At 37.3% G+C, this 23,926-nt stretch overlaps 1 protein-coding gene across 3 annotated transcripts in view; it reads right to left on the bottom strand.

Moving 5' to 3' along the window:
- The window catches only part of LOC137660223 (zinc finger protein 729-like), a 60,867-nt gene that overhangs the window by 5,978 nt on the left and 30,963 nt on the right, over window positions 1-23,926 (bottom strand). For all 3 annotated transcript variants that reach the window (XM_068394944.1, XM_068394942.1, XM_068394943.1), the window contains exons 9-19: window positions 19,834-19,960; window positions 16,363-16,494; window positions 13,692-13,811; window positions 8,052-9,296; window positions 7,131-7,323; window positions 6,754-6,857; window positions 5,961-6,091; window positions 5,396-5,626; window positions 4,857-4,971; window positions 2,272-2,382; window positions 1,531-1,728 (exon numbers count right to left, since the gene is read on the bottom strand). In XM_068394944.1, coding sequence (XP_068251045.1) covers window positions 1,531-1,728; window positions 2,272-2,382; window positions 4,857-4,971; window positions 5,396-5,626; window positions 5,961-6,091; window positions 6,754-6,857; window positions 7,131-7,323; window positions 8,052-9,296; window positions 13,692-13,811; window positions 16,363-16,494; window positions 19,834-19,960 — 2,707 coding nt within the window. The remainder of the gene's footprint in view (window positions 1-1,530; window positions 1,729-2,271; window positions 2,383-4,856; window positions 4,972-5,395; window positions 5,627-5,960; window positions 6,092-6,753; window positions 6,858-7,130; window positions 7,324-8,051; window positions 9,297-13,691; window positions 13,812-16,362; window positions 16,495-19,833; window positions 19,961-23,926) is intronic.

Raw genomic sequence — 23,926 nt, forward strand, 5'->3', positions numbered from 1 at the left:
GGCCCATCAATCTCCCTCTTGATGCAGCGATGAGGCACATCAATATCGCTCTGAATAGAGAGCGATGAGCCCATTATTGGCCAATGGATGCAGCAGCAAGGCCCATCAATACCGTTCAGGATGCAGCGACGAGGCCCATCATTCTTGCTTGGGATGCAATAACAAGGCCCATCAATCTCACCGTGAATACAGTGGATTCCGCGACAATGACCATTAATCTCTTTCTGGATAAAGCAACTAGGCCCTCTGGATAAAGCAACTAGGCCCATCAGTCTCACTCTGGATATGACGACTAGGCCTACTAATCTCGCTCTGGATTCAGCAACGAGGCCCATCAATGTCGCTCAGGATGCAGCGACGAGGCCTATCAATCTTGCACTGGCTGCAGCGACGAGGCTCATAAATGTGGCCTTTGGATGCAGGAATTATCTCACACTGGATGTTGCTAATAGGCCCTTGAGCTTACCTTTGAAAGCAGCTACTAGGCCTTGCAATCTCCTCTCTGACAGCAGTTGCAAGGCCCATAAATCTGGCCTCTCAATACAGCTATGAGGTACACGATTCCTTTCAATGGAGCTATGAGGCCCAACAATCTGGCCTTTTGAATGCGGCCACAAGGCCTTCAATCTTGCTTGTATTGCAAAGATTGTATCATTAAACATGGACTGGGATTTGGTTACTGCTCCAAGACCAATCAATAATATCACAATCTATATCATGTGGGTCAATAATCTGATTCATTTTCTGCAATGAGACTGATCTATAAACAAGTCACTTCTGCTGCAAGACCCTTTCAATTCTAAGACTGCTGTCAATCTGATTTTTTAACTGCAACGGTGTTGTGATGGTTATCAATTTCATTCCCCTGATTCTATACAGTCCATGAAACAGAGAATGGGGTTTCACTGCTGGCCCACTAATATGAATGTTAACAGTGCTGAAGCAAGATCTCTGCTGCTGTTGTAAGGCCTGTGAAGCTAGAGGCCCATCAAAATTGTTAGACTGCTGAATTAAGGTCCATTAATACAAAATTCAGCTCTGACTTATCCAATGTATTACTTAACATAGTTGCTATCATGCTGTAATTACCATTTGATAAGTGAGGAAGGTATTCAATGCAGATCCTTAGTTGAAAGAATATTCCAGGGACATTTGTGACCATGAATGTATCGACTGTAAAAATGATTTGATGGGGTAGTGATAGAAAAAAATAGTCATAATAAACTACTGTAAACGCCAAAACATTTCTTATCCACTTAAAAGCCAGTTTAATTAAAGTTCAGCAGACAAATTTTTCATGCAAGCTTACCAATATAGCTTCAACAAATTGTCACTCCTTATCTCAATATTGTATATTTTATAATGCAGAAAACATAATTGCTCAATTTTCAGTCTATTAATATGCTTAAGACAAATGCTGTAAAAAGTAATTTATAGAATACTAAAAATTTTTTCCTCTATAATTCTAACATTGTAAATGGAAAATGAGACTTCATATGGAAATAAACATTCAATAAATATATAAAATACCTTCAAAGTTTGTTCAGTGCTGAACATTCTAGGGCACAACGAGCATCGCACATAATTTGCTCTTTTCGAATGAGTTCGCAAATGAGAAGTTAAGTATCTTGCCCGGGCAAAATTCCTTCCACAAATCTTGCAAATGTGACTTTGCTTAGCTTCAGCTTTAGACGATGTATGTTCCTTTTGCTTAGCCTCTTCATCAGCCTGTAAGTTGTGTAAATATTACTATTTTCCAAATCTAAATTTCAAACATTATCTTAAAACCTGCTGGTCTGTAACTAAATCTACACAAGTTGGAAATCCTTCATTTCTACAATAAAACAGGATTGAACTATGACACCAAAAGATTATATGGTTTCAAAAATATACTTTACACAGGTTATGTCAGCAAAATCTAAAAAGCAAACTGAATATACTGTACTTTCCAAGCTTTTACTAATAAAAACAGTAACATTAAAACTCAATAAGGGAAATTTTTAACCATAAAAAGCAAGATTGAAGTCTTGTACGGCTGATCTTATTTATTATGAATGCCCAAATCTTTTATGATCCAATAAAAAAATCTTATTCAAATGAACTATAATTTCAAATTTAACCTTGACAACTGATGCAAGCAAGCTGCAAAAAAAACTAATATGAAATATAAGTAAGTAAATTATTGAACAGAATGCATACAGGATTCCAATATTTGACTAGACACAAAAGTATTCTTTTATAACTTGATAATGTACTGTATAAAAATTATACCTCAATCAACAGTGGATGATGAATTCTCATATGAACAGACTTTAGGTAGAGCAGACGTTTAAAGTACAGCCCACATATCTTGCACTGATATCGCTTGGCATCATGTTGCTCCTGCAATTATAAAAGTCATAATAATTCTACAAAATTTGAAAGAAACCTTACAAAGCCAAGATAGAGAATTTTGTTACTATTGTTACTACTGTAAAATTTGGGCAATAATAGACCTTGTATATACTGTAAATCATAGGAGCAACCAAATCAAACCCTTTATCACATTTCTATCAAAACTACATATTTTTAAAGTAAAAGGACATTTTCTGGGCTCGACCTGTGTCACTCCGTTAAATGCTCCTCTAGCACCATTTCTAAGGCATAATTACTGCTGAATATACCAGAGAAAAAGAAATGCATAGCATGCCAGGAATAAACCTAGCTTGCTCACATTTTGAGTGTCGGTATAGAAAACTGGGGCGTGATAGAACCACGTAGACCTCTCCATCAACATCCCCTGGAACAGGAGCATTTCACTGGGCGACACAGGTTCCTCGCCCAGGAATAGATTTTTCCTTCGTCAAAATGCCTTTATCATGCAGAATCTCTTGCATAAGCTCATATTAAAGAGTCTCCTATAAGAATTTCTTCCACAAGGTAACTGTAATCAATTGCTTAATTTATTCATTAAGCTTAAAGAAATATTACATCAATACAAGTGATCAGATAGAAAGTGAAAACTTTTTTTACCATCAAAATTTTCAACTATTTAAAAACTTCAGTATTATAAATTAATCATATGAAAAAAAAAACTTTCATTACTAATTCAAAAAAACAGACATGATTTATAGAAATAGAACCAAAAGCAAAAATAAAGTGCATACACAAGAAATCCCTTTGCTACCAAAAAGTATGTACACATTGTATGCAAAAACTAATGTACTTTTATGTGTTGCCAAAAGACAACAGCAGTCCAGAAATACAGTATGAAAAACATGTCGCTGCTGTTGATCTCCGAATTAAAAAGGAGTTGTGTGAAAATAGCTTTAATCAATTCTAATGGAGCAAACATAAAGGTCCATAGGTCTCACAAAATTTTCAGCTATGAATTTGTGGGTTAATGATTTAAAGACCTACCACACTGATGTGACAGGAGAGACTTCTGCACAGAATATCACAAATTAAAATTTTCGTAAACATACAAACCCGAGTCTGTCAATAGGATATTAAATTCAGCGAAGCTGAAATGACTGTTTAAACTTTAAACTAGGTAAACATAGTTACCTGTAGGGTGTTGGGTAGGCCCTGACAGACAAAGAAACCTAAGACTTGCAGGGAGTTGAGGCGGAAAATGTAACTTGAAGGACTGGTTTGCAGATAGGAAAAATACAAGTTACTTTAAAAAAGATTTGTTCCTAGACAAATAGAAAACCTAGTGCTTGAATAGGAAATTTATGCATAGGTGGAAGTCATAACCAACTGGTTGAGGATGCCACAGGCTAAGTCCCTATCAGTTGACTGGTAAGTAGTCACAGATGAAACTATATTCAAAAGAATATGAAGTCCAAGTGTATGCTCATCATGAGAAACTGGTATGCATAAATTACTTCCATCCTTCCCCTCACCAGGAAGGAAGCAGAGAAATTAAGACGATTGTCCAGGAAGGAGGTAAAAAAGGGCCATGCTCTTCTCCCTGATCGACAATGCAAGACAACAGTTCAGTACTAGAGATCAAGACAGTCTCTTCCACAGGGAGAGAAAAGGTAGGAGTCTATGTACACTACGCCTATCAATCTGACTCGTTCAATGATGTCTTCATCCCCTTCTAAAAGATGTAGGGAAGACACCAATGAAGATGAGGCTGTGAAGGGAGAATGAAGTCAGGCTTATGACAATCTTACAGCTAAAGAGCCGAAATGGCTAAACCAGGCAATGCGTCCTTGGTGCCTTTCACGGGTCAGGAAGATACTGAAGGAAAGAAGGGCAGTGCCATTCCCTTCACAAACTGCCAGCAGCAGACTGTTTCTATGGCAGAACCCTAAAAATGTCTAAGGGAGACCAACTCCTGAAATCACTGTTGTGGTCATCATTGTAAGGCCCATTATATTTAAGGGATAGAACAGTATAGACTTGTCGCCCAGCAGGAACAAATGTTGGATATCAATAGTTATCTCGGAAAACTGTCACAATAACAGTTAAACACTTAATATCCTGGACTTCTTCCATTAATATCCTTTACAGTAAACACAACTGTCTCTCAGAGGATTTATTCAATCTGAAAGAAAAAGCTTTAAAACTGCCACATAAGGACACCAAGAAGTACGTAAGTACTCAATGGCACCCGAAGCTGAAGTTAAAGTGAGGGGTTCCCCACATATCAGGTGGGCAGGGTCTACCCGCCACCTGACAGGCTACAACGTTGGCCTCAAGTGAAAGTTTAAATAGCCTTCCAACTTCCCCAAAATCATATTCTTGTTAATAGACAAAGTTTATTTGTGCGAGAAAAAAAACTTCACAATGTCTGTATAAACTTTTAAATGTAAACTTTCTTGAAACAGTCCTTACCAAAAAAAAAGGAAATACTCTACACTAACCCTTTGATGTCTTGTCAGATCACGTTGTCGAACGAACGTTTTTTGACAAACTTCACATACATGTGGACGCGTACCCTCGTGCATACGTTTGTGTTCAGCCAAATCACGCAGGTACCTGTTGATAATTATTTATTTGAACCAGGTAAATTACCTTAAGTTCATAGCACAATATTCTACAGTAATTGTCAACTTTACAAAACTAGTGATTTATGAAATAATATGCTCCACAACTAGATGTATATACTGTACTTTAATTCATCAAAACTTTATTTTACCTTTGATAACTTAGTAAACAATTAATCTGAAGGTTAAAGCTACCATTAACATGTAAAATTAACAGAAAACAAAGTTTCTTAAATAATTACTTATCAAGTCAATCTAGAATAGTAGGCTTCTTAAACATACCTTTAATAACTAGCCAGAACTGAAGATAAAAAGTAAAATTATGGCTAATGCAGTGTGCTACGCTGGGGAATTCCTAAAATATTTCTAGAAAACCCCAACCTACATCAGAAGCAACTACACAAGTCAAAGGTTACCTGAATCTCTTCTGACACAAGCTACACTCATGAGGGCGTTCTTGGGTATGAGTAAGTGTGTGGATCTTTAAGTTATACTTTTCTGTGAACGCTTTATCACAAAGTTGGCATTTAAACCTGCGGGCACCATGGGTAGTCTCGTGTCTTTTTAACTGGGAACTGGAAGAGAGTATTTTTCCACAGATTTTACATTCATGTGTTTCAATCTCTTCAGAGGGGATGGTCTTTTTCCTGAAAATAAAAGTAACCTTTAAAAGTTCAAAATTAAACTAGTAATTTTATGTGAGGTGACATCATTATTGTTCGAATTGTGTTTTTATTGTTTGACAATAATCTACTACACTACTATGAAAAGCAATAGTTTTACAGTAGTAATCTATTAACCATCTCAAATTGCATAAAATATTTTTCATCTATGCTACACCCAAGATTGCTTTTGCCAAGATAAAAGTTCCAGGTACTTGCTTTAAAAGTATAAATGTACTTGCTTTATAGTACTACTATGTATAGTACACCTACATTTCTTTCAAGTCTAAAATCTAATAAAAACAAATTAAGTAGTTACCTTTTAGTTCGAGATGAGGATTTCTTTGGCGAGGGCTTTGGATTCGGTTCTGATTTTGGCTTCACTAACTGTGGTTGAATAATTTCCACACTTATTGGTTCATATTTACTATCTACGGAATCATCAGCCACCTGTAAGTAAAGAATAATGCAATAGTCATGAATACAGTAGGTAATCAGAGCAAACAAATACACCATTCTGGTTAAATGTATGAAAAGTTTCAGTAAACTTATAAAACCAGAAATGACTGTACTTATCAGATAATATTTCTGATAATAAAATAAAGCTCACTAAAATAAGTGCTTATATGAATCCTTTGTGTTTGGCCGACTGAAGCCTCAAAATTTAAATGATACATGCATAGTTTTCTTATGCATTACAGCTAGAATCAAATGAAGTATTTTACTTGAAAAGCATGAAGTAAGGGAATTATGATTACTGGGTCATTTGGCCCAGCAATGACAGATGGTGAATACATTCAAAGCCAAGATGCACCTGGGTGAAGACACAGCAATTGCACTATGAAGAGATTGAATACAAAGCGGGCAGAAAGGAAGCAGGAACAAAGGTAGGGTTGAGGGGTAAAAAGCAAGTGTAGCATGGGGCTGATTGATTTGATTGATTTAAGGTTCTCAGGCATCCTGACATCTAGGGTCATTGACGCCGGCATGGGGCTGAAAGGATGCAGTAAAGACCCTTTAGTAATATCTACAGCACACCAATGACACCAACCCCTAAGGGACAAATGTTCAAAGTGAAAGAAGACAGAATTTTATATATGTTGAGCTCTCACCTGTGAAAGAGCGAAGGAAGGGTTGTGGACGAGATCATCCTTGGGCTGTTCTGGTATACCAATAGTCTGAAAGAAGGATGCATTTCCTGCCGTAATTGTAGAATCTGAAACATAAAAAAAATACTATATCATCTGCTTCTAATTACTATAGAAAATTACCCAACATTTTACTTCCCAATCCCTACAAAATATTACTTGTGCATACTGTTGTTGAAATTATTTTAGAAATATTGATAAAAATAAATAATACATTAGAGGACTGAATAAGCTACTTTAGGCTCAATATGCAATCTTTTCTATATACTCTATAATTCTTTCAAATGGAATGTATTACCAAACAATTTTAATGTAATTCTTTATTAAAAACCTTAGTTTACCTTTTTCAATTTTATCTATTGATGCATCTGGAACATTTGAGGGAGACAGAACTTTATCAACCTGACTATCGGGTATCCTCAGAGCACTGCCTGGCACAAGCATTGATGTTTGGTCCTCCTGAGGTGTTTCAGCAAGAGTTAACAGAACACTGGCAACAGAGGTACTTGTGTGGTGGCGACTCAAATTGTCCTGCTGCAAAGAACAACGATTTAAATTTAACTAGCATTTCATTACCAAAAAATTTCCAGGTATACTGTGTATGTAAAATACACACACACAGATACACATACATATACATTTTTTTTCATGTACTTAACAGAAAACAAAAAGCAGTACTGCTCGATATCATTTTCAAGTAAAATGCATAGCAATCCTGTTAAATTAGGTTTGGAGAAAGAGAGAGAAAAAAAAAAAAAAAAAAAAAAAGATAGTAAACTTATTTTAATAATCAATAAATATCTGAAGATAATAATCATAGTCTGCTTATGTGTTCATGAAATGCTCTATTTAAGAGTTTAATTCAATTCGTCTAATTTATACTTTTTCTGACAGTAATATACACCATGGTCAAAACCCTGGCCCAAAGCCCAATCCACATCATTCCATTAAAATTCAACAATAAATATTCAACAGATTGTGAGACAAAGGGCAAACTGAAATGGGTTTATGCATAAATTTCTAACTTTGCCAACAGATGCAATAAATTTAAAAATAAAAATACATAAAAGCTTGCAAGTCTACATCAATAAAATGTCAAGCCCTATAAAAGAAATTAAAAAAGATAACAAAATAATAACAATAATGAATTAATATTTTCAGAAAAAAATTATGCAAACCTATTAAACTTGAATTTGCATTATGAACTAGCTTGAAATGAGCCCTATTTTGTAATGCATTTCTAATTTAATCTTTATGCTTACCGAAACACTTTCACGTGAAACTGAAGAATGTGAAACTTCATCAACAGAATGGTTAGTTCCAGAATCAACTAACAGCAGTTGAGCATTTTCATCCTGATGTTCACTCAACTCTGAATCCCCAACTAGGAGCTGTGGCACTTTACCCGAGCTACTTGTGCGAGGTAGAATAGTAGGAAGCACATTGGAGCAAGGCTTTGAAGAAAATAGATCTTCAGAAGTACTTAAACTTTCTGAATTCTCTGGTGGCAAAGTAATTGTGCAAACCTGAGTTCCTGTCTCAGGTTCCTTTTTGTTTAGACGAGAAATAGCACACTGAATGTCAGGAGGAGACTGTTGATCGGAAAAAATATTTGTCATTGCATATACAGCCTGTTTTCCAATGCCACAGGGAGGTCCTAAAGCTGTTGTTTGGGACCAACCATTCACAAAATTGGTGTATGGAAGAACACAGTTGGGCGCATTTAACTGCTGGGATCCTACAGCTGTTCCAGCTGGGGCAACAAGAACTGGTAACTGAGGTGGACAGCTCCCTACTTGAAGAATACACTGACTATTGGACTGTGAATTTGAAAATGGTAAACATAACTGAGTTTGAACAAATCCTCCATTATTTTGCAATGGCTGGGCTTGACCTGCAGGAAGGTAGGTTGCAGTTGTACCTTGAACTGTTAATAAATGAGACGAATGGCAGTTTGTTACATGAGTAATACATTCACTCTGACTATTGTAATGTTGCCCACACACAGAACACTGGAATAAAACCTGATGAACAGAGGCCGTGTGACTATCCAGATGTGTTTGAGTACAAAGAAGGACTCCACAAAGTCCACACTGCTGAGGAGTAACAACATCAACGCCACACTCTGTACATTTTACTCCTGTGACGGGTAATGGCATCAGTCCAGGCATTTCGCCCACTCCATAACATGCTTGGAGATTCACACTGCTCTGTCCACTAGCTGCTAATTGTCCATTTCCAATTATAGCTGGTAATCCAACAGTGGTAGTGGGAATACAGAGACCTCCCGTTGCAACAGTGTCTCCTTGCTGAAGTACTGGGTCATCAGGATCGTCATTCCTATCACCATCACGTAGTTCAGGTTTCTGTAATGGCTTTGTTAGGTCTGGGACTCCACCATTGAATATTTGTTTAACCTTTTGTTTTTCCATTTCACATATACACTCAATTGCTGCACGTGTATTCGCACTAATTTCCCGAGTTCCAAGTTCAGGGATGACATAGACCTGAAAAATTGATACAAATTTAAAAACTTGTTATTAATCTTATCTTATTCTAAATATTGAAATCAAGAAATATTACTATGCTTAATAGCAATCCAATAAGAGAATTTACTTTAAATAATTTCATTCACAAAAAAATATTTATGAAAACCACTATTTATACATAATCTGTATTTTTCCTAACTATATAAACCTGAGTCCTTTAATAGTAGCAGTCTTTCAGCAAAGTTGGATAAAGCTGTTAACATTATAACATGGCAGTGGCACTTACCACCTGATACCAAGGTTTACTGCTGAGCTCCTACTTTGCCCTTAAACCTCAGACTTGTGGGGCAGGTGAGGAAGAAAGTGTATCTTAAAGGACTAAGTTTTGTATAGGTAGGAAAAATACAAATTACTTTGAAAATTTGTGATTCGTTTCTACACAAATACAAACCTCCAGCCTTTAACAGTAGACTTACCCTTAGGAGGGATGAAGTCCCTATAACCAAACTGGGTGGTTTACTTTCCCAGGAAATTTAAAAACACTTTTAGTCCTGCACAGGAACAAATGTAATGATGCCAGTCAATATCTTAATATGGCAATGAAGACGCGGCAGGTGTTGGGGTGGGTCGCTACCAAGGACTGGTCTATGTTCATGGAAGAACCTATATCTGTGTGGAGGATATGTTGTCTAAATGTATCCTCAATAAGAATAGGTTTGCATATAATTGGCCATCATCCTCCTCATTTGGGAGGATGGGAGAGATAATTCTAAACAAAACTTTTTGTAAAGAAAATTTTGCTGGATCATGTAGCTTACTTATAGGTAGAGTCTTAGTTAGCCAATAATTGCAAGACTGCTGTGCCCTAAGGAAAGGAAAGAAAGAAGAGGTAAAAAAGGCCAGTCGATCTTCCCTCTCATTTTAGAGTTACATAGGAGCTAGGTTTGCTACAAGATTCATTAAGTATCTAGGGACCTGTGAACATGCTCCCGTAGGTAATGGGCAGAGAAGTTTGCCTGTCATTAACAGAGTTCTGTCTTCACGAGTTGTACCATCGGCAGGTTCTTCCCGAGAGCTGGGATACATCTGATATGTTTAACTTCGCACTCTCAAACCGGAGATTGTCCTTTTCCCCTTTTTACTTGCAAGAGAGCCATGTCCAATTGTTCCATGAAGCTAAAAAGAAACAGAATTTCAGGATCTCCTTCTTAGGACTTCCATTGCTGTAGGAAGAATCTCGTGTCTTCCCAGGATAAGATGACAGGTCCTTCTGGTCCTTACTAGTGGCTTCTTATAAGGAAGAAAAGAATAAGGACTCAAGGTTGTGAATGCCTGGGTTCTAGGTCCTGGCTACGATCGCCTAAATCAACGTGATGGAGATCTTTCCTTCCAAATAACTTAAGATACAGGAAAAGTTATACAGTTTTCCTATTCATTTAGCTGGGACTAGGCTAGTACAAGACATTTGCAAAGGTCGATGCCTCATCTACCACCCATCGCAAGAGCTTGAGCTGATCCACTTAAAAACATGAGAACTTCCTAGGAGATCAAGATTGTTCCCTGGTCCTCAAGAGTCTTGTTAAGTTTCTCGAAGAGCGCAGGTCTAAGCCCTAGTTGAAAACTTTGAGCTGAGTGGTAGCCTTCTCTACAAAGCCTTACCTTACCTTATTCTATGTTTGGGTTCCCCCAGGTACCTCAGTGTGAGGCACCTCTTATATCCACCAGAGTTGCTAATGCATCTTCCGGTGTATTTTGTATCTTCCAGTCTTAGATGGTCTGGGATGCATCTTAGGTATTTTTTTAGCTTAATCTTAAACACATCTACGCTCACTCTTGATATGTTTCTTAGATGAGCTGGCAACGCATTAAATAGTCGCAGCATTATCGATGCTGGTGCGTAGTGGATTAACGTCCTGTGCGCCTTCCTAGACAAACAGCTGATCCGGATACCATTAGGCATGTGACCGCTTGGAAGCCATCATGGTCACTCCGAGCTTTTATGGTGTCGACCAACTCTTGAATAATTGACAATACAGTACGGGGAAAATGGGAGCAAAGGTGTTGTAAGTATCTAAACAATAATGACGATGGATGTTGAAAGGTGACCTCATATGCAACAGATTGTCTGAGATTGGAGAGTAGAATACTGGAAGTTTCTTGTTCAACTGAATGGAGGCAGGTTCAGCAATGATGTAACTCAAAGAATAAGGAACCTTTATGTCACGCAAAGATATAGGGATCACATTTGACCCCTAACCAGGGTCACTATCGACTGAATGTGTCTGCTTGAACAATCCTCCTGCTTGGATAAACCTAGTATACATTTCTACTGTGTTATCAACTTCTCAAGTGTACACCTGCCTGTTAATTATCTGTGAAATGGACTATTTTTAGACATAAATCTTGAACCAAGGCATTGTCATTCATCAGCCGTACCAAATGCTCTACTAAATCCATTTGGAAAGGTTACAAAATAGCAATGGTACAAGCATTCTCGGTAGGTTGAAAAGGCAAGTGCATTTCTTCCCTGCATCATACCCCTGAGATGGATTGAATACTCAAGTGGGATCCAAATCCCTCCTGAAAAATGAAGCTCAGTTAAGGTGGCCACAGTGGATGTTGGAATACTGGTAAGAGAGGGTTAGACATAATGTATGCTTTGTATATAGGAACATGAAGTATAAGGAAACAGGAACAAAAACAATTTTGTGATATGGGAGAAAGTGAAATTGAGTTTCCATTCAAACACAAGATTACTCTTTTATTTTGGAGATGCGAGAGGATCTGGATTTATGCATTTGGGTCATTAGCTGTGGCACTGGGCTGCCATTCAGCCCCAAGTGCAACTAGAACACCCCAAAATTACAGTATAAAGGTAAAGTCAAGAGGTTGGACAGATAGATGGGAGAAAGGAACCGGGAATAGACGTATGGTAGAAGGCTAAAAAGTAAGGGCAACTAGGGGCTGCAAGAATGCTGCTAAGACTTTTAAGTAAAGTCTACACAAAACCCCTCGGGATACACTAATAGCATAAACCCAATGCAGGGGATGTGATGGGTGAATAGAAGTCAGCAGGGAGTAACTACAAGTGAGAAACTGTACTGGAACATGCCAGCCCTACAGATTATGCAGTGAAAAAATGTTGAGAAACAAAGCTAGACATCATCATTTAAAGTTGGGAAACCGTATTAGATTTTATCTTTGAAAAGATGGTTTACCCACAACTCTCACAGAGAGGAAAAGATTAAGAGCTAGACTATATGAGAATTTACATACTGTATAAAGAGGTCAAGCCTCAAGAGTAAAATGTATTAGATTTATTAATTGGGCCATGTGACAAAGCAATGGGGCAAGGTTAGTCATTCAGTGCTGTGGTGTCACTGGGGAAAACCCTGCTGTTGTACCATAAGATGTAAGTGAAGACGTTGAACAGCACCAGGCAAGGAAGAGGTATGGAATGGATGTCAACAGTAAGGAAAAACTGGCATAAAAACGGCAATGAAGATGATGATGAGCAAGTTTCACACACTTCATTCGAACAAAAGCAGAGATTGTGGTGGTCAATGTGGTAATGACCCTGACAGGTGAATGCCAGACTGGGGTTCGAGTCCCGCTCAAACTCGTCGAGTTCCTTTGGTTGCTACAACCTCACCATCCTTGTGAATTAAGGATGGAGAGTTGGGGGAGCCTATAGGTCTATCTGCCGAGTCATCAGCACCCATTGCCTGGCCCTCCTTAGTCCTATCTTAGGTAGAGAGGGGGCTTGGGCACTGATCATATGTATATATGGTCAACCTCTAGGGCACTGTTATGCTTGATAGGGCAATGTCACTGTCTCTAGCCTCTGTTATTCATGAGTGGCCTTTCAACCTCAAAATATTTATTATTCCTGGTAGGCAACTGAATAAACTAGTCCCATTGATACACTATGTATTCACAAGGTGTCTTTTTTTAATTAAAACTAGGAATTGGAGCAAACTATAACTAAACAATCTACACAGTCATGCACTAGGAAACAAAAGGAAAGCAATGAAATGTATTACTGTATAAGTAATAGATATACATAAAGCAATGGACACAAGACCTAGGAGATTATGAGGAACCTTTAGTACTGTCTACAGAGTGCAAAATAATGGACACAGTAAATACATGTATTCGTCCAAAAATATGCGAAATTCCACTGTATCATTCTCAAATATACAAAACACTATTTTTCTTATCAGCAACCTGTTTCTGCTACATAGAGTAATATAGGCCTTATATAACAATGATGAAAAAATCAATTAATATCTTTCCACACAATACCAGATTTGTATAAAAAATCTATAAGAAAAATACACCAATTACAAATGCTGACAGTACATATACAGTAATGAAAAAATTCTTAATTATGAACAAAATAAAATGAATTACCTCACTCATGCACTTCTTATTTGAACTGACTAGACGTTCAAAAACAAGGTTATGTATTTTCTTCAGGTGACGGCGGAGATCTTCTGAATAAGCAAAACTCTGAGCACAGACACCACAAACCTAGCAAGAGAAAATAGTTATTGCAAAACTTGAGCTAAATGGTAAAATAAAGACCTAACGAAAGAAATTACTTTTCATAAAATATTAGAAGTTCAAAATACATAAACTGCAAAGATTGTACAGTACTAAACAATAAAATATAGATATTCAGTAACTAATGCAATTACTTTGCATAAAATACTAAATGCAAATTTTAAAAAAAATCAAAATATATAAACCAAAGTTACTATATTGCTATATAAAAATCAGTCTTGTTCTTACTGCATTTAACTGACAAATACAATATTTGTGGCTGTGGGGGCATAAAAACAATTAGAATAGTGCCAACGTATCCCTGCGTGTCGTAAGAGGCGACTAAAAGGGACTGGACGAGGGGGCTGGGAACCCCCTCTCCTATATTATAATCCTGTGAGACATCAAAGAAGTGGAGCTGGGGGGAGAGTGACTGCTCCCCGCACTCTAGTTTTGGGGTGTTTGAATGTGCGTGGATGTAGTACGACAGAGAGTAAAAGATGTGAGATTGGAAGTATGTTTAGGTATAGAAGAATGGATATATTGGCTTTGTGTGAGACAAAGATAAAAGGGAAAGGTGAAGTGATGTTTGGTGAAATGTCTGGTAGAGTGTCTGGGATTGGAAGGGGAAGAGCAAGAGAAGATGTGGCTTTATTGCTGAGTGAATGGATGACAGGTAAAGTAGTGGAATGGAAGGATATCATCTAGATTAATGTGGGTAAGGGTTAGGTTGGGTAGGGAATGTTGGGCTTTTGTCAGTGCGTATGGGCCAGATTGTGAGAAAAGTGAAGAAGAGCGGAATGAGTTCTGGAATGAATTAACTAGGTGTGGGTAGAAGGAATTATGTAGTTGTCATACTAGAGTGGGCGCTGGAAAGGTAGAAGGTGTCATTGGGAAGTATGGCGTACCAGGTGAAAATGAGAGTGGTGAGAGACTGGTAGATATGTGTGTTGAGCAAGAGATGGTGGTAAGCTCTAGCTTTTTCAAAAAGAAAGATAAAAAAAAGAATACATGGGTAAGAGTGGCAAATGGAAGAGTGATAGAAAGGACGTTAATGGATTGTGTGTTGATAACTAAAAGAATGTTTACTAGATTGAAAGATATGCACGTTTAGGGGTATGGCTAACGTTATGTCTGATCATTTTTTGGTGGAAGGAAAATTAGTTGTAGCAAAAGAGTAGGGGAATAGAGTAGGTGGATGTAAAAGGGAGCTAGCGAGGGTTGAAGAGTTAATAAAACCAGGGGTAAAAAGTAAATATCAAGAAAGGTTAAAAATGGCATATGATGAAGTGAAAGTAAGAGAAACGGGTAATTTAGGGGAGGAGTAGAAGTTAGTAAAAGAAAATTTTTTTTGGGATTGCAAGTGATGTGTTTGGCAGGAAGTTTGTTGGAGGCAGCATGAGGAAGGGCAGTGAATGGTGGAATGAAGGAGTGAAGGTAAAACTGGAAGAGAAAAAGAGGAAGAGAAAAAGAGGGCTTTTGAAGAATGGCTGCAGAGTAATAATGTAGAGAAGTATGAAAGATATAGAGAGAAAAATGTGAAAGTAAAGCGCAAGGTAAGTGAGGCAAAGAGGGCAGGTGACCTGAGGTGGGGGTCAGGGATTGGGTCATTCATATGAAGAGAATAAGAAGAAGTTTTGGAAAAAAGTAAAGAGAGTACGGAAGGCTGGTTCAAGAATTGAAGAGACAGTGAAAAATGGAAATGGAAGGTTGTTAAAAGGAGAGGAGGCAAGGAAAAGGTGGGCGGAATATTTTGGAAGTTTACTGAATGTTGAGGATAATAGGGAGGCAGATATAATTGCTGTTGCAGGTGTTGAGGTGCCAGTGATGGGAGATGAGAATGAGAGAGAGATTACAAGAGAGGAAGTGAGGAGAGCACTAGATGAAACGAGAGTAGGAAAAGCATCTGGTATGGATGGTGTGAGAGCCGAGATGTTGAAGGAAGGGGGGTGTGACTGTACTTGAATGGTTGGCGAGATTGTTTAATATATGTTATGCGTTGTCAATGGTACCAGTAGACTGGGTTTGTGTGTGTATTATACCACTACATAAGAGTAAGGGAGATGTGCATGAGTGTTGTAATTCAAGGGGTATTAGTTTGTTGAGTGTGGTGGGAAAAGTGTATGGTAGAGTACTGATTCATAGGATTAAGGATAAAACAGAGAATGCAATCTTAGAAGTACAGGGTGGTTTTAGAAGAGGCAGGGGTTGTATGAATCAGATTTTTACAGTTTGGCAGATATGCGAGAAATATTTAGCAAAAGGTAAGGAGTTGTATGTTGTGTTTATGGATCTGGAGAAAGTGTATGATAGAGTTGATAGGGAAGCAATGTGGAATGTGATGAGGTTATATAGAGTTGGTGGAAGGTTGTTGCAAGCAGTGAAAAGTTTCTACAAAGGTAGTAAAGCATGTGTTAAGATAGGAAATGAAGTGAGCGATTGGTTTCCGGTGAGAGTGGGGCTGAGACAGGGATGCGTGATGTCGTAATAACTTCAAAAACATCAAGATATGAAAGCATTCAACAACAAAGCTTCTTACCCATCTGTTAAGATGATAGTGGACTTTCAGACGATGACGGAGCAAGTTAGCCTTGTCACTAAATGGTTTCCCACACTCTTTGCAAGGCTGTTTCTCATTACCATGCATCACTCTGAGGTGAACTGTACAATGCTAGAAAACAAGAAATGGTAATTAATTACTAAGTTATAAAGCATAAAACTAGTTAACAGAAAAAGTGACAAAGGTAGCTAATAAAATACTATGCACTTGGAAAACTAGACTGATTACCAAGTATCATAGCACCATATATACTGAATTGTATTGTACTTTCATTAAAAAAAATATATATATAAAAATAGTTTTGATAAAAGTAATGAAATTTAACTTGAGGTAAAACACACACACACAAAAAAAAAAAAAAATTGGAGAAAACCCATTTCAAGTCTAACTCCATAAAGGAAAATGCCAAAGTAAATGTGCTTTTGATGAACGCTGAAAAAATTACTTTAAAATTCCAAATGCCTTTCTTATAACTAAGACCAACATTCTGTTAACAGTAAAAAAAATAAAAAATTGTGGTATACAATACAGTACCATTACACTTCCCAATAAATAATTATGAGAGGATAAGATTACAATTGTACAAATATCCAACACATACACACTTGTATGAAAAGCCAAAAGCCTATAAAATTGTTGAACATCTATTAGAATGGAGTGTAGCAAATGTGAGAAAAGTAATATACCGATTAAAATAATCAATGTACAGTACCTGTATATGCATGCAAAATATTTTGATAAAATAGAAGAAAAAAGATTATCAAAAACTATTCCAGAGATATAGCTGTTCAAAGAAAAAAATAAGGCAAGGGTATAATACTACTGTGTAATACTACTGTACAGTTAACTTAACTATAGACAATAGTGATCGCAATTCGATCAAGAACACACAGTTACAGTACATCTCTACAAGGAACAGGTCAGAAGATGCTCACACGATACTGTACTATAGATGATGCTGGTGTGAATGCTGTTTGCAAAGTGGAAGAGTTAAGGTCAGAGCAAGGAATGAGAGCTAAGGCAAAACAAAATGATGTAAAAATAATGTTAACATTGTAGGCACCGCGTGATTGCTTTTAGTACTTCATAAAAAATTCCCTTATGGAGCTTTTCTTTTATTTTGCTGGGAGACCAATGTAATGGTCTTGCCCCAATTTGAGTTTGAATGCTTTTATCCCAATCTGCTTCTATTTAAAGTTACAATACAGTACTTGTAAGCTGAGGTACAACTGTATAATTATTATCATTATTATTATAAGTGGCATCAGATTAAATGCCATACCTACATTTATTACAGCATCACAATCATTAAAATTCATTTGTATTGAAATCTGTGGTAGAGGAATGTGTTTTATTCTAGTACTACAAAATAAAATTCATAGGCATCATTCAAAGAAATAAGAAAACTGCTTACTAAAAATTGACAAAAAAAAATGAATATGACAAGAACATACAACATACTGTATTATAAAATTAAGTCTAAAACAAAATTTACAAGACCACATCAAATAGGTCTACGAATACACCTGAAGTATACAGGGCATCATAAATGACCTCATCTATAATGCAATGCAAAATACATACATACATACATATACCAAGGCACTTCCCCCAATTTTTGGGGGGTAGCCGACAACAACAAGAAACAAAACAAAAAAAGGGGACCTCTACTCTCTACGTTCTCCCAGCCTAACCAGGGACTCAGCCGAGTTCAGCTGGTACTGCTAGGGTGCCACAGCCCAACCTCCCACATTTCCACCACAGATGAAGCTTCATACTGCTGAGTCCCCTACTGCTGCTACCTCCGCGGTCATCTAAGGCACCGGAGGAAGCAGCAGGGCCTACAGGAACTGCGTCACAATCGCTCGCCATTCATTCCTATTTCTAGCACGCTCTCTTGCCTCTCTCACATCTATCCTCCTATCACCCAGAGCTTTCTTCATACCATCCATCCACCCAAACCTTGGCCTTCCTCTTGTACTTCTCCCATCAACTCTTGCATTCATCACCTTCTTTAGCAGACAGCCATTTTCCATTCTCTCAACATGGCCAAACCACCTCAACACATTCATATCCACTCTAGCCGCTAACTCATTTCGTACACCCGTTCTCACCCTCACCACTTCGTTCCTAACCCTATCTACTCGAGATACACCAGCCATACTCCTCAGACACTTCATCTCAAACACATTCAATTTCTGTCTCTCCATCACTTTCATTCCCCACAACTCCGATCCATACATCACAGTTGGTACAATCACTTTCTCATATAGAACTCTCTTTACATTCATGCCCAACCCTCTATTTTTTACTACTCCCTTAACTACCCCCAACACTTTGCAACCTTCATTCACTCTCTGACGTACATCTGCTTCCACTCCACCATTTGCTGCAACAACAGACCCTAAGTACTTAAACTGATCCACCTCCTCAAGTAACTCTCCATTCAACATGACATTCAACCTTGCACCACCTTCCCTTCTCGCACATCTCATAACCTTACTCTTACCCACATTAACTCTCAACTTCCTTCTCTCTCACACCCTTCCAAATTCTGTCACTAGTCGGTCAAGCTTCTCTTCTGTGTCTGCTACCAGTACAGTATCATCCGCAAACAACAACTGATTTACCTCCCATTCATGATCATTCTCGCCTACCAGTTTTAATCCTCGTCCAAGCACTCGAGCATTCACCTCTCTCACCACTCCATCAACATACAAGTTAAACAACCACGGCGACATCACACATCCCAATGCAAAATAGCATCCCAAAATGGAAAAAAATCATGTGACAGAAGGAAAATAACAGTACTGTACATTGAGTTCAGAAAGTATAACAGCCTATTTCTGGTAATCTATACAACCCATTTTGTTCTATATTACGCCAATCTTAAGTAACTTACTTATAGCAAGTGTACTTGAAGTACCCTCAAGTCAACAAAAATCAAAGTGCGTGAGAGGCCAGGGTATAGCACAAAGTTCTTGACCTAGGTTATAGTATATATGTACAGTCAGCTGTAAAACAACTACATGCAAACAAGATGATCAAGGTGAAACAAGAGAACATCTACTCTCATCAACAACTAAAGTACACTGAAACAGGGTTTCAAACATTTAAGATGCATTTCTATTTCACACCAAAACAAACCATATATATATACATACATGGCAACAACATGAGGATAAAAATAGTCCATAGCTCTCAATCCAAGTAATGTATGTATAGCAACAGCAAAACAGATACCAAGCTTGATTCTTCTTATTAATAATAACAAGTATGGTATTGAACTTTTAAAAAACTTGAACAATAAGGAAAATATTAAAACCTCTAATCCTAGCAAATTCAAAACTTATAAGATTATTATTAAAAAAAAAACCTGGTTATCAAAGCAGTTTTGAAAGTTTTTATTAGTTTAATCAATTCAGCGACAAAATAATTTCCTTGCCTTACCTGAAGACGCTTGAAGGACTTTCCGCACGTTTCACATACATAGGGTTTTTCGCCTGTGTGCGTTCGTAAGTGGACTTCTAACTGGCTTTTATATGGAAATGCCAATGGACACTTTGGACACTGTACCCTGAAATAAATTTCCGCTTGAGTATTTTCTTTCATAATGGGAGACCCTAACTTTGAACCTAGGTATACTGCACCACTACTATAGAAAGGTCCACCATAAAGAACTAGATGGAACTTGAGAATCTACAAAAGGAAATTTAAAAAAATTTTTGTTCTAGCTATGCAAACTGCTTGCATAAAACTTATGCTTTCTTTTTCTTTTGACTGAAGTAACTCAACATCATATACAAATACAGTATAGTATATCAATCAAAATTATCTCCTCATTTTAACTTATTAACTATATACTGTATCATCAAATAGAGAGTATTGTATCTTTTTCATGCAGCTTACTTTATAAGTGATAGATCAAATAATTTATGAATGTAACTGGTGTAAAGAGCAATCACACCAGAATGAGACTATTCGGAATATCTTACGATCTCCAGAAATATTAAATATAGTAGAGTACTGTATTTCAAAATACATCTGTAATTAAAATCCTACAACCTAGTTACAAGTAAAGTTTGAAATGCTGCTCAATTGTCATAATAATGGGACAAAAGGAATCCTTCTGAAGACGGTTAAGAAACATGGACACTGATATCATGAGGGCAATTCAAAATGTGTGATTATGAAAAACTAAGAACTGTGGCTGGAATGCAATGAAAAGATCATATAAAAAATGAGTGACAGAAAGATGGCGTAGAGTAACTAGCAAACTTAGTACTTTTCGCATTGAGAGTGGCTAAGACTCCGATATTGTTTTCAGCATGGGTAACTGTCCGAGTCCCAAGAACTTTACTGTAAAAATAAAAGTAAACCTATAACTGCAAATTTCAGTCTCTTATGTACAAATACTTGTACCTCTGCATTCCCCAAAACAAGGCCAAGAAAATTTTGAGGGAGGATAAAAGACAGTTAATAAAGTGCTTAGGTTCAAGTGATTATGTTCCCCACAGTGAGTGACTAAGGAACTTGACATACTGACCAAACTAAACTATTTAGACATCCCATCAACAGAAGACCGTCAATACAGAATTGTACCTTCATTGTCCTGGACTTGCAACTTTATGACGGGAAAGGTTCATCAGAAAATTGAGAAAAGTAGCCAATCCTCTGTAATGTGTTCTTACCTATAGCCGAGGTAGTAAAGCCTCATCCAGATTACTATGAACCTTAATTAAAAGGTTTTTAAGAAAGGACATGACACTTTTGATTAGGTAATTTAATGGTTCACAATAGTGCAACATAGGTTCTTTGCCTTTTCTTATAAAGTAAAGTTCTCACAAAGTAGGCTTTTAATGCCCCGACTGGTTTTGTCAGGTAGATGACGGGAAGGCAGATTAAATTTCAAAGCAAGGTTATATTCCTTGACTTGACTGAATAAGAGTAAACTACCTTTCTCCTCTTCATTACTTTAGTATGTTTAAAATGGTATAAACAGCTTCAATGATGCTACCAGCAAACATGGTGTCGAGGGACTTGTTAAGTGTTTCAAGAATCTCAAGACCTTTCTTCAGTGGCAAGAGTGTAGATTAGCTCCAGAAGAATCCGAAAAGAAAAGGCCTCGATAATCCTCTCCAAGGCAGAACCTAGCATTTCAATCTTTTTTAGGCATAAGGAAGTCTTCCCAGAGACCACCATTTTTATCTTCCCTTCCATATGTATACAAGTGGGTGGAAGCAAATTTGGTCTACCAAAGAAAGAGCTAGACATGAAAGCTCCCGTGAGGTGTAGAAATTATCCATGAGACTTCAAAGGTGAGGAATGCAATATGAACTTGGCATTGGTAGCTTTGCTAAGAAGTTCCTCCAAGTCAGCCACATGAAAGATTGGATTTTAGGTAGGATGGATTATCACACCTCCTTGAAGCATCAAAAAACTGTTTGAAGTTTTTTTCTGAAGAAAGGAAGGTAGAAGTTGAAGGACCAGGATATGCAGAACCAACCAAGGGCTTACCAAGTTGTAATCTGAGTGGTATAAGGAGCAGCACGAGACCAACAGTGGGAGCAATGCTCAAATAAGCAACAAGAGGGAGAGGGAAAACCCTGGACAATTCAGCTTCTGAAGGGCGAGTAAAGAGATTCCATAATCTCTTGCACCTATAAACGAGACACAAAAGAAGATGCAGAGCCAGGGCATGAACTGCAAGTATCGTAATTTAGAAAGGCATAAGAGTAACCACTGCAGTAGTAGCTGTGGCAGGAATAAGCGTACCACAAACACAAACCTAAGAGAAGGACCAAGCTTCAAAGATGGGGGTAAGAGACTTAATATCATGAAATTCCAGAAAGCCATTTTTAGTTGTGCTGCAGCAACATAAAGTAAATGAGAAGGCTTATTTCAATGGTAGACAATGAGCAGTTAGAAAAGATAAAAATTGAGTCCAACAAGTGAACCTTATAACCCAATGGAAGCCTCCAAAATGTTAGAAGTAATGGTCGAATATCTATGGAATATCAACGTGGTAGCTGTGGCCTGTGGTAATAAAAAAGATTTAGAGATTTCTATAAATTCTTTTACAGAGAAGAACATCTTACAAGGTTTAAGAAACCTTGAGCTGTCAACTGATACTAGATTCCTCCAAGGAGCTAACATCCTTTTTTTTTTACCATAGTGTAGAGAAACTACAACAAGTTCGACATCAATAGAAAAATGGCAGTAAAGCGAGGATAGGATATATAGGACTAAACAACAATTTGCTTTGGCATGTGAATCCATTCAGCAACTAAGTGCATTAAGGGTAAAATCCTTGAGTTACACTATGTGGTAAAAGTTGGACGAGGTTGAACATCAAAATAGAAGACAGGAAGCAAGATCAGTCGGCTGATAATAAGCTTCCAGGGTATATAGCATGCCAAGAACCAGGCATTGGCATACACTCATTAGTAAGGGACCACAACCTTACGGAAGCAATATCAAGAAAACTAAAATACTGCAAGTAACAGAATAATGGGAACTAATTACATCTCCTGCCATTTTCTTTACCATATTAAATGTTCCCACTGTATATTAACTTAAACCTGGGAGGAACTGTAAAAGGAGACCAGAAATGTGGAGAGGAAACAAGAATGGGTGAAGAGTAAGAGGAGGATGAGAGGGAGACATAATACAGATTGATACCCGATCATCTGGAAAGCCACTAGAATTTGATCTACCGGACACTTTTACAGGTTTTATACTTCTGCCTCCTATCCTTACACTTAATAAAAGACATTTGCATCCATTCTGCAAATCACAGACTCAACATTTAAATTTTACACTCGATGAATGAGGATTGATATCATAAAGATGAAAAGTAAATCAAATAACATTTAATAAGAGAATGATGCCACTAAAATGAAATTGTCTTAGGATAATCCAAAGATTAATACTCAAATCACATATTGTCTTTGCTCTGGAAAACAATTGTTCATCATCTGATGACAAGAAGCAAGCTAAAGATATACTCAACAAATGCTAGTGATTCACATTATTATTATCATTATTATTACTAGCTAAGCTACAACCATAGTGACAAAAGCAAGATGCTATAAGCCCAAGAGCTCCAACAAGGAAAAATAGCCCAGTGAGAAAAGGAAACAAAGAAATTAATAAACTACAGGAAAAGTAATGAACAATCAAAATACTTCAAGAACAGTAACCATATTAAAATAAATCTTGTTGTATATAAACTATAAAAATTAAAAAAAACAGAGGAAGAGAGAAATAAGATGAAAGACCATGGTACAGAGGCTATGGCACTACCCAAGACTAGAAAACAATGACTGTTTGATTTCGGAGTGCCCTTCTAGAAGTACTGTTTACCAAAGGTAGAGAGTCTCTTCTCTCCTAACCAAGAGAAAAGTAGCCACTGAACTATTACAGTGCAGTTGTTAAAATCTTGAGAGAAGAATTTTTTGGCAATCTCATTGTTGTCAGGTGCATGAAGACCGAGGAAAATGTGGAAAGAATAGGTCAGACTATTCAGTGTATGTGTAGGAGG

The sequence above is a fragment of the Palaemon carinicauda genome, chromosome 20 (genome assembly GCF_036898095.1).
Source record: "Palaemon carinicauda isolate YSFRI2023 chromosome 20, ASM3689809v2, whole genome shotgun sequence".
NCBI classification, from domain to species: domain Eukaryota; kingdom Metazoa; phylum Arthropoda; class Malacostraca; order Decapoda; family Palaemonidae; genus Palaemon; species Palaemon carinicauda.